The 12,087-nt window shown below is 47.3% G+C and overlaps 1 protein-coding gene across 1 annotated transcript; it reads right to left on the reverse strand.

Annotated features, from left to right (window-relative positions):
- Positions 1–4,479: 4,479 nt before the first annotated feature.
- Positions 4,480–4,752, reverse strand: CTRU02_200250 (uncharacterized protein; the record flags this gene model as incomplete). Its single annotated transcript, XM_036718250.1, has 1 exon — positions 4,480–4,752. The coding sequence occupies one exon, from the start codon at positions 4,750–4,752 to the stop codon at positions 4,480–4,482; it is 273 nt and encodes a 90-aa protein (XP_036589250.1).
- Positions 4,753–12,087: the final 7,335 nt, after the last annotated feature.

Here is a 12,087-nt window from a genome sequence, read left to right on the forward strand (position 1 = left end):
GCCTTGTCGAGGTTGTCCGTAGGCTGTTGGGTTGAATCCATAGTTTAGATAGAATGGTGATTCTTTTGTACTTTCTCCTACTGCGCTGTTGTAGGCGAACTGGGCCATAGGTAGCAGTTGAACCTAGTTGTCTTGCTGATAGTTGACGTAGCAGCGTAGGTAGGTTTCTATGATCTGATTGATTCGTTCTGTCTGGCTATCGGTTTGCGGATGGAAAGCGGTGGACATCTTGTAGTCGGATCCTAGCTGCGAGATCAGGGATCTCCAAAACTTGGAAGTGAACAGCTTGTCTCTGTCGGATACGATTTCCTTCGGCATTCCGTGTTGGCTTACGATCACCTGTAGAAACTTGTAGGCGAGGTCTTCTGCAGTGCTAGACTCTATGTACGGGATGAAGTACGAATACTTTGTGAGTCTGTCGACGATGACGAGGATACTGTCGTAGTGGACGTTGGTTATCGGTTTACGGGACTTAGGTAACTTAGTGACGAAGTCTAGCGAGATGGATTCCTATGCGGTTTGCGGCACTGGGAGCGGCTGTATCTTTCTATAAGGCTGATGTCGGCTGGGTTTGCTTTTCGCATAAACCTCATAGTCCTTAATCGCTAAAGATACTTCTTGTCGTGTAGCCGTTTTGTCGTAGTGTTGGCGGATGCGTTTCTATGTCTTAGTTACGCCTTGGTGACCGTGTGCGGGTGCGGAGTGTATCTCCCTAATGGCTTCAGGAGACATCCTTCCAGGCGTGCTGGTACTGTCTCTTCTGGCTATCATTAAGAGTCTGGCTGCTGGCACAAGGTCTCCGTTTTTGTCTGCTTTGAGGATAACTCGGGTTTCCTCAGGTACCTAGACCTCATGGTCCGGTCTTCGGCTGAGGGCGTCGGCCCTGCCGTTTTCTTTGCCTTTCCGGTAGACGATTCTGAAATTGAATTCTGACAAGAATTCGGACTATCGAATTTGTCGTTTGTTGAGATCTTTCGATGTGGTGAAGTGTGCGAGATTCTTGTGGTCGGTGTATACTTTGACCTCGTACTTGGTTCCTGAGAGTTGCGGTCTCTATTCTTTGAATGCTTCGATAATTGCTATGAGTTCCTTGTCGTGTATCTGGTAATTGAGTTCTGGGCCGTGTAGTTTGCGTGAGAAGAAGGCATAAGGTCGTAGCTGTCCTTCTTCGTCTCGTTGACCTAGTTGTCCTCCTATGGCATAGTCTGAGGAGTCGGTCTCGACTTCGAATGGTTTCTCGGGGTTTGGTATAACGAGTATTGGTTCCGATGTGACTTGTTGTTTGATCTCGTCGAAGGCTTTTTTCTGTTCTTCTTCCCATTGCCAGGGGATGTCTTTCCTCGAAAGTCTCGTGAGGGGGTCGTTTCTGTCTGAGTATCCTTCTAGAAATCGTCGGTAGTAGTTCACAAATCCAATGAAGGATTGTACGTCCTTAACGTTCTGTGGTGTAGGCCAGTCTCGTACTGCTGCGATTTTGTCTTTGGATATTTTGAGGATTCCTGGGGCTATCGTAAACCTAGGAATTCGACTTCTTTGGCGTGAAACTTGCTCTTCTCGGGTTCCACTAGGAGTTTGGCGTCTTGCAGTTTCCGTAGTACTTGGTGTATATGTTTTTTGTGGTCTTCCAGAGTCTTGGAGAAGATTAGGATGTCGTCGAGATAAACTACGACGAACATATCGAGGTATTCTCGTAAGACGTGGTTGATCATCGTCTGGAATGTCGCGGGTGCGTTGGTAAGTCCGAAGGGCATCACAAGGTACTCGTAATGTCCTCGGCGTGTTCGAAACGCTGTCTTCCATTCTTCACCTGATTTCATCCGGATCAGGTTATAGGCTCTTTTTAGGTCGAGTGCTGTAAACCACTGGGCTCCGTGCAGTAGATCTCGTAATTCGGAGATGAGCGGTAGTAGGTAGCAGTTCTTGATCGTAATGTCGTTGAGTTTCCGGTAGTCGACGCAGAGTCGTAGTTTGCCGTTCTTTTTTGGTACGAACAGGATTAGGTATCCTGCTGGTGATGTGGAGGGTCTGATGTATCCCTTCTGTAGATTTTCTTCGAGGTAAGCGTCGAGTGCTTCCATTTCTTTCTGGTTGAGTCTGTAGATTGCTTCTAGCTTTGGCTCCTTCCCTTCCTTAAGGGGTATCTCGTGGTTGTAGTTGCTGTGTTCCGGGAGTCCGGTCTCGAGTTCTTCGGCGAATAGCTTCTGGTATTGCCGGTATTCTTCTGGGATAGATAGAAGTCGGTCTTCCTTGCCGATGTCTGTTGCTGATAACGTCTTGGCGTTTGCATCCTTGATCCGTAGGTATGCTAGAAATCTCTTCGCTTCAGGAGTCTTGAAAGGTTCGTTTGAGGCACCGTTCCGTGGTTGCTTCTTAGTGACTGAATCCTGGTCCTAATGGAGTTGGCTTGTTCTCTAATCTATCCGTGGGTTACTGTCGTATAACCATGGTCTTCTAAGGATGACATCGTACTTGTCTCCTATCTCCGTAATATCGAAGTTTAGTCGCTTATTCCGGCTATAGATCTGCAAAGGGAGTTGCGCTGTCTCCATAGCAATGCGTCCTCCGCCGTACTAGACTTGTTCTCCTTTAACGGTGCTAAGTTCGTAGCAGTCTTCGGCTGCTTTTCTTTTCCAGGTTATCTTTCTTTTATTTACCGTTCTTAGTGATATGAAGTTTCCTTGGGCTCCGCTGTCGATCATGGCGGTAGCTGTTCTTCCGTTGAGCTGTATTTGGACTTGTATATGCTTGTGTCGTTGTGTCGTAGGCGTCGTTGCGCTACATAGGGACCTTGTCTGGACTGCCTGTCGTTATCCCTTGTCTTCGGTAGGCGAGTCTAGTTTTTTGACTGCTTGTCTGTTCCTTGTTCGTCGTTTTCTTGCTGTTTCTTCCATGCTTCGTCTTTCTTGATATAGTGGACTCGGCGCTGGTCTTGGTAGCAGTGATACTACTATATTTCTTCGTTAGAGTCTTCTCTAGAGCTGGTGTCGTCGACTGAAGCGACTTCAAAGGCGACTTCTAGTTGGGCATGTTGGTAGGCAACATCGCGAGGTGTTTCCGAGTCGTTGGGGGTGTTCTTGGTCGTTTCTGATTCGACCTGTTCTTCTAGTTCTTGGTTGATCTGGCGGATTCGTGCGGGATCTCCTTGTGTATGTTGTCGTCGTTCGATGTGTGCGTCCAGCGTACCGAGTTGTCGTTGCTATATAGGGTTTTGTGAGTCCTGTTGAATCCGCTGCAGGTGGGCTTGTCGTCCTGCGTAGAGGAGGCTTAGCCTTCGCTGATTGTCTTGTTCTAATTCCTCGTTGTCGTTCATACTGTCGAGCCGTTCGATTGTCTTGCGCTCGATTTTGCTGTTGCTTCTATATCCCGCAGCGAGGGTCCGTTTAGGTACGTTGGTGGTGTCGTAACCAGATCGTTCTTGAGGTTTCTGGGGGTACCATCCTGCGTGTTCCTTACTGCTAGAGTGGATATGGCAGTTGTCATCGAAGCAGGTGGTCTAATTAAGTTGTTTATGAGGGATCGTCTTCGTGGCGATACTTGCTTGTCGTTTCTCTGGTACCGGTTGGAAGCGTTCCTTCTTGGGTGACCTGTATTCGTATGCTAGGTATCCAATCTTCTAGCAGTTATAGCACTGTCTATCTTTCTTCTAACTGTCGTTCTTTTTGTCGTTTCTCTGTGTAGCACTAAGGTCTATTGGTCTACTGTGGTGACTATAGGCAGTACTTTGTCGGGGGTTGTTCTAGTTGTTGCGGGGTCTATTGTCGTTTCGCTGGTTGTTAAACTGGTGCTAAGGCTGCTACTGGTACTTGCGTCCTGAGTTAGGGTTTTGTCGTTTTTCGCCTCTTTCCTTTCGTCGTTCGAAAAGCCGGTTGTCGATTTTGATAGCGAGTTCGGCGTACTAGAGAAAGTCGTCAGGTCGATCAATCTTAATGATCTCGTCCTTGACTTCGTCCTTTAGTCCTTGATAGAACATGAAGATCTTGGTTTCCTCGGTGAGGTCGAGTTGAACGCTAAGTTGTTGGAAATTGGCGGAGTAGTCTTTGGCAGACTTAGTCTGCTTAAGTTATGCCAGATCTCGTTCGGCTTGTCGCTTTTCGTCGGGGTCTTGGAAGAGTGACCTGAGCGCATCCTCGAATCCTTTAAAATTGGCGTAGATGTCGCGGGTCTCGGTGGTGCACTCGTCGAGGGTCTCGCATTTGAGGTATTCTTCCTGGATTAGTTTAAACTACTTGAGGGCCTTTCCTCGGAGGTAGGTGGCTGCGTGTACTACTGAATCAGGAATCCTTTGAGGGTCCCGGGGGTTCCGTCGTAGGTGACAGGCGCACTGAGCTTGAGCTTTTGTCGTCCTCCGTGGACGGGCGTAGTGACGATGTTGGCGGCGGCCCGGAGGGTGGTGATTTCCCCCTGGAGTTCCTAGATCTTCCGGAGGTTGGCGTCCCCCTTGATGTCTTCTTCCAGCTTCTTGTAGGCCTGTCCAGCGTGCTAGAGTTGCTCGTTGAGGTTTTCCATTGCTTGTCGGTTTTCGTTGACGATTTTCTGCATGTCTTTTGTCTCGGCTTCTTGTTTCTGGATTATGCGTCGGAGCTTATCGTAGCTTTCCTTGGTGAAAGAGCCATCTCCATCGGAGTCGTACTTGAGGTCCGGCATGTCGAAGTCCTCAGTGTTGGCGGGCTCCTGCGCGAGGCTCTGAGGCTGGTTGCGCGAAGAGGATGAGGATCCTGGAGTGGGTGATTTGGCAGAAGCGCGAGAAGACATCTTGTCTATACTATTTAGTAGTTCTCAAAAGGTGACTTACTGAACAGGAGCAATCAAAGTATTACGGCTAGCTAACTGACAGTGGGTTTGTGTTAACAGTAAGCCAGGGATTGACAACAGTAACAGTCGTTCTGGGGTCTGGTCGATTGAATCGTAGATCTTCAAAGGTCTTGGTGATCAGTCAAGGCCTCAACAAGAGTCGTAGAGTAGTCGTCACTTAGGTATAGCTGAAAGTACCGGTTAGGGTAATCACAAAGTTGATTGCTGAAGAGCTATGGAAGTCTGTCCTCGAGCCCGGCTCGAGTCCATCCTATATACAAGTCCTGAACGGTCCTCCTTATCTTGGCTATGTTGGATATTTGACATATCCAACATATCCGGGGATCGGTTGGATATTTGACATATCCAACATATCCGGGGATCGGTTGGATTGATTGATTGATTTATTCCTACTCGGTTATGAAGCCGCTCTTATGCCAGCAGCTATGCCCGGAAAGCGGGGTTTGGCAGGTAGCCGAAGCGTCGACAATGAACAGCGACGCCCCACTTCGCCCTGATGTTGCATCAGGGCCAGCTATCCCCAAGCTCCCCACTATGTTCTCTATTCTGTGTGTTTATGCCCTCTGTTGAAGAAGTGTATTGCTCTCCTGTCTGCTTTCTCGCTTTTATGTTGCTCTCTAGAATGCTTGTTTTGCGTCCTCCTGCTTCGGTTCAGTTGGTGCTGGTAGCACCGTATCTGGTTCTTTGTACCTACAGTCTCCCCCCAGCGCTCAGCTTTGTCTCTTTGTTTTGTCCATATCCTCCCGGACTTGTATATGCCGTTTTCTCAGTTGCATCTGTAAATTCTTTATTACCTCCTGCCGGGTTCCTATGTGGCCTCTTATTTCTTGCCTATTGACCACTATTGCCCTCCACCACATTAGCCCAAGGGTCTTCCACGAAGCACAATGCTCCACTGACTCCGACATGTTCGATTACTAGGTATAAAAGCTCCCGCACAGATTCCGCAGACATTGTCGCGCGTTGAAGGGACACCAATCCTTCTTCGCAAAAGGGGCGACAGGGGACCAGTCTGTCTGTGGTCTATAGTATTGTATAGCATCGATCGTAGCATGCCTAATGCCTAGTGCTTTCTCCGTGCGGAAGGTAATACTGTTCTGTCGGACTCATCTTCGTCGTTGTAGGACGTTGCAAACTTTGTCGGGGGTGACAGGTAACCCAAAACCTGTCGGCGGCTGTTGTGTTGAAGTTGATTGTTTGGGCGCAGTCTTAGTGCTTCGTATAGCGGCTTGTGGCTCGCCTGTAGTAGTAGTAACAGTGTTGTCTATTGATATGTCGTATTTTGCGGCTTGCTCTCAAGTTTTTCATTGTAGTCGGGGCGTGCTCTGCGGCCATCTTGGGCCCCTTTGGGACGTAGAATCAAGGCCGAGGATAGCATTGCATCGAAGGGGGCTCTGTGGCCGCGAGCACGCGTATTTGGGGCCGTTTTTGCTCCGATTTTCAAAAATTTCGTTCTCGCTGTTGTTGATGTTTTTGGGGGATCGGTTGGATATCTGACATATCCAACATATCCAGCCCGGGTTGTCCCTACCCCGCGTTATCCCCGAGGCCACGTGACTTGTCCATAGTTCTTCCGTTCCGAGGATCCCTGGTTACACCTGTCGGCTGGGTTACATATGCCCTGCGTTAGCCGCCGGGATCCAGGCGGGGTCGTGTTGGCGACCATGTCCAACGGGTCGTAACATAGCGTCGATATAGCCTACGCCCTCGCTATAACCCTAGCGATAATCACTAACTACTTTAACCTACTAACGATTTAGATAGTTGTCTATACCGATTCTTATTCGCTATACGAGTATCTCGTAAAGCTAGGCATTACTAAAGAAAAGCAACTTATAATCGATATCATAGCGTTAAGATAATTATACGAAAGACGAAAACTATAAGAAATTCGTTAGATTAACGGCGAAGACAACCCTGCTAATGCCTTCACGAAAAGCAAACCAAATCAAGCCTTCGAGAGATTCGTTGATAGTAATACGATAACGATACGTATAGAGGGATAGGTAATAAGACCGTAACTACGGGAGAAAGTAAGGATAGGAGGCCGAATTGACAAGGAGACAGAACTGTATAGGGACAACGTATTCTAACCGCTTCAACACCATAAAAAGAGAGTTTCCAGTGTTGCGATAGTTGGAATACGGAGTCGTATGGCACTTCCAGCCACACGCCCGCCAGGCTGAGAGGCCCAAGCCTCCCAGACCCACGTGACAGGCCAAGGGGGAATATCCCCACCTTCTAGTCAACAACACCACTTTCAACTATCATGAACCATCGATTAGAACCAATTTACTGTTATTTGTTATTGACGAACGGAATTCCGTTTCACCCCCTGTGAAACCTACAGGGGACGTAGAAGAAGTATAATTGAATAACATATGGCAGCTAATTTCGTTCTCAATAGACATATCCTTGTCTTATAAAGCGCATACCATTATGCTGCACAACAAGGGGAGATACTCTAACAAAAGCTCAAGCGAATGCGTCGTACCGAACTACTCGCATATTCCTGTTTTGAGATTATTCATCATTTCATTACAGGTTACCTTTCTTGTTGGTACTGTTGTATCCGGAATGCAACTGTTCAAGTTTTTCGGTCGTTGAGGAGAGCCCTGGAAACAGCATGACTCGGTGAAAAGCTTACACACTTACGGGAAACTTTGGTTCGCTAGCAGACGCCAACGGACCGAAGGACGCCAAGTATGACCAGACGGAAAACTTACTCTGCAAAGCTGATGGCTTCATTGTGCGGGGACAGATTCATTTAGCGCTCCTTAGCACACTCAGACCAATTGGAAGTTTGAGGCTTGGAAACATATAGCTTTGAAGATTTCAAGACTTGATCCTCTTGCGAGTTCTGAGTGGCTTGGCCGCTGGTGGATAAAGTAAAATTGTCCGCAGGAAGCTTGGCAAATTTGTCCGATATATCACATCGAACTGAGTTGGGCAAAGACGGCTTACAACACTAAAAGACATATCACTGCTGAGTGGTGGAATCAGGAGTAAACATCTGTCTTTAGGTAAATACTTGCTTTGTTGGTAAACATTTGCAGGTTTGTTTGGATCCTGAATTTAACTCAGGAACGACCAGGGTTTGCTGAATCATGTAAGTGGGGTTTCTTTCACCCGCATTCGAGCCAGAGTCCGAGACCGAGATGCAGAATCTCAGCTCGTCATTTTTTCGAACTGCTGAGTCCTGTATATTCTTGTGGATACAAAGAATGGCCTGGGAACAAATTTTGAGGCCAAATATAATTTGTAGTAGCTACATCAACTTACTTCATGCTTCACCTTGTTGTTGCCTTGCACGGAAGTGAGGTCTCCAAGCTACGCAAGGCACGCTTCCGCTCCAGTCAGTAATCTCGCTCAATGCATCTGAACAGGCAAGTCTTAGAATCTGCTCGAAACTCTGCGGTTCCCCGAGCTCATTCTGCCCCATCATCCTCCCCTTTCTGTTCAAAAAGTACACGTTTTGTGGATATTCAAGCTGCGGCTGTTTGTAAATGACCAATGCAATGGTACATGTTACTCTAGGGAAGCTGTAGCGGGAAGGATTATGGACCAATCTGTCTCCGGTTCTATCATTATTGGCCGCAATTCTTAAGCAGATGCCGTATTTCCATCAATTTCTTGCGTCAGGAACAGAATATTTCGTGTCTGCAGTGGCCCCTTTCAGTTCAGGAGAGGCAATTGACTTCTCTCCATAGATTACTGTTGCCCACTATGAATTGTATAAAAACGGTCTCTGCGGATAAACATTCGAACCTTTGACATAGTTAGACCGGTAATCTCAATCTATTTCCGACAATAGTATATTTGATAATAAGAGGGTGGCATAGGCCACCTTTGAAGAAAGGTATTGGCCAGATATAGAAATTGTGAGGGCGTCTCTACTAATTACCTTTCTCCCTAGCTCAACCTTTGGAATTTCATGAGGCACTTTCGCTCGGGGGTGGATGAGCAGTTGTGTCTAGACTTCGCTCCAGTTTAAACGGCTGGTTCTTGCGCTCGACCGCACGACTGTCTGTCAATGACCTTGAGGAGACATTAACCACGTTGCTACCGCTCAATTTCGTTGTCTGAGCAGAATAAGCCGTAATAACATCTGTGGGTGATCACCTTTTGTGTCTACGGAATACTTGATTAGCAGACTTTGCTGCCTTAGCATCAACCGCGACTCTCTTAAGACCATTCTTGGCTTGATTACGAGGCATACACGAATTCTCCGTCTTTTAATACACCTCCATGTCTGCTTGTTTACTTTTGTATACTTTACCAAAATGACCTGAGTTCTAATTAAAGTGGCAAAAGTTTATCTGCTTGCCACGCCATCCATATGCAGTTCTTCATTAACAAAACTGCTTGGTCCTCAAGCTGTCATTCGGCTTCTTTAGCGGCACATTGCTGAGAGAAACACTGACCCGTGTCTATGTAGGCTTCTTATTTGCGAACAGAGCCATTTCTACCGAACGTTGCCGTTGAGGTCAGCCTTACAAAAACCAGTCCTCAGTAACATTCCATTCTCTAATGACGGCTTTGCCGACGTCATGGTTGAATCTAGGAAACACCCTCAGCAACAATTGCATCTATTCTCCTGGTTCTGTTCCAAACCTTGTTGGACTTACGCATGGCTGAACGACTAACTGCGAATAGCCTATTGATGCGCAGATTTCACTCCCTCCTTAGGTTCATCGGCTTCAAAGCTTCGTACAACGTGATTTGATCGAACCAGACTGAATATGTAGAGTGGAATCGGCATGCGCCATCCTCTCCTGACATGCCATACGTCCACGACCTGTCTGCCTAAGCAGAATGCCCGCTTATGTTTCTGCAATTTTTCTGTCGATCTCTTGAGACATTGTTATTCTAGTTGACACAACACTTTTGGACATCAATATCAATAGCCGCTTTGGGCCACAGTCTTGATTTAGGCATCCATTCGATGTTGGCCTTTTAGTCGACCAACTTTGTGATCTCCATATTGATTGGCACAGAAAAGGTCTGGTTCAATATGCAACATCTAAACCAAGGTCTCCTAAGCATGGAGTTTTCAAGTATTTCCAAGTTATAGATGTTCCTCGTCCGCCAAAACCAGGTGACTTATCTCGGCCTGATGAAACCTCCTCTGTGGTAGAGTAAGTTCTATGAACTGTGGACAAACGCTAATTGGCTTGATTGTCAACTCTATGCTGATGATCATCTCCAACAGCGAAATCTCGAGGCATATAGTTCAGCCATGTCTTCAAACATCATCGAGTTGCCTGCTTAAGTGCCAGCTTATTTGAAATGAATAAATCTTATAGTGTGACAACTGTCGAATCCGTGGTTATAGAACAGCCGCCCTCTGCGCTAGCATCGTAAAGTCTTTGAAGTCTTAGACGAAGCAAAATTTGTCGCTTTTTACTGCTTCGCAGAATAGCATGGCGGTCTCCCATAACGTAGTCTGATATTTGATGTACGTTACTGTACTGAATGGCGTCACAATTACAACCTCGGTTTTCGCATTGGTATATGCGGATATCTTTATGCTTTATTTTATTTTTTTACTGCGTGCGAGGTGCCTTCTATCGATGAAGCAATACTTTGATAACGAGGCACTCCACTGACTGAAGTGTAACAAATTGTTTTGTGCCTAGAATGGGCTTGTAGACGGGAACAAGTGGCTAGGACGTCTAATATTCTTTTCGCAACTCACCCGAAGAATGCGAGTGTTGCTAAAGTACATGGATACCCCATGAGCCCCCGGTCGTAACGGCCGGTGGTGGCACCGCATGAAAAGGTTATTTGACTGAAAAGGATTGTGGCTTCTGGTAACTTCCAATGAAGTGCCTGCAATCACGGCGCCCGCGCAAAGCAAAGGAAACTGTGATCGGCGAGATACCTGACGTAACCCTAAAGGTACAACTTTTTGACTTTCAGCAGGTAGTTTTAATAGGTGATACGAGAGGCGGAAACACAAATAGCCCATGAGAGCGTGATTGAAATCGGGCTATTCAAAGTAAATCTCTGCCTGCACAGTTCAGGGCCCCTCGCTAGATCCTTGCCCGGACGTTGACGGGGAGCGGCCGCGGCATAGCCGCAATGAGGCTCGGGCACATTCTACGCAGTAAATGCTAAAACAGTGTTTGCAGATGACTCGCACACAAGTTGATCTGATGTAGCACTGTCCTTCTTATATTCCGATTAACCTCATTTTAATTGTATAACCTTTCACTGGACAACCATTCCTACTTATCTTGCGAGGAACTACATTATGAGGCCAGCTCAAATGTGCAACCACGAGCGATTCTTTGGTGTCTCTAGCTCACCAGCTAAGTTTTAGTTTGATGGTGATGAGGTTGGGCGCCCCGATAACGGTATTGGAAATGCGACAATGAGACTTCCCGCCGCCATAACTCTACCTGCCAACCTTAACACCACCAGCCCAGCTGTCCATACGCTTCGACAAACGGGTTACTCGGGGACTTGTGGTGCTCGGGGACCCGTGTCTGTTGGAACACGTCGAAAGCTTAAAGTAAAGTCTCGGCAGGCACGGGGTGCGGAACAGGCCTTCCAACGCGAAATACTGCTGCTGCTAGCAATCAATTGTCGAGAATGTTGATCTCTTTCTTTCCCTGTCATCTTTCTGAATATCGGCCCTTTGGAATTTGGATAACCTCCGGAAGGCTTGTTTTGGTGGGAAGATCCGCTCAAGTTTGAAACTTCATCAACGTAGTTGCCACGTGCGACTTGGGCAAGGGCTGATAGGGGCTTGTGGTATTGTGATACATTGCCGTGCGCGAAACGACACTTCACACAAAGCATTACGTTGGGAATACCAAATACGTCGTGGCTATGGGAATGGCCCGCCTCGTGGTCTTTGCTCTCCCCTCGTCCATCTCCCGATCGGGGTTTAACTACCTATCCAGGTTTTCGTTTAGAGGAAATAAAGGAGAGATTTGCGGGGGATTTTCCCGTCGTCCTGCATGCGCGTCGTTGCCCTTGTTGTGCATGGAGTAACCTGGAAGTTTTGAGGTCAAGTCGAGAATTTGCACAGACGATTGCCTCTTTTGGCCGATCTTTGGTGGCTGTGCGCTCTGCTTTCCGGTTTCGCATTGATTTCAGATCCGGCCGTCTCCCTACCTGATATGTGCCATTCCCCTGTCCCTATTTGTATGAATATGCATGTTGGCCGCCGCACTTCTCTTGATCTGCAGGTGTACATGTCGCTATTGAAGTTTCGCCGAGTCTTCATATTCGCCCAGCAACAAACAGTCGCGGCTGACCCCCATC

The sequence above is a fragment of the Colletotrichum truncatum genome (genome assembly GCF_014235925.2).
Source record: "Colletotrichum truncatum strain CMES1059 chromosome Unknown Contig_0001, whole genome shotgun sequence".
Lineage (NCBI taxonomy): Eukaryota > Fungi > Ascomycota > Sordariomycetes > Glomerellales > Glomerellaceae > Colletotrichum > Colletotrichum truncatum.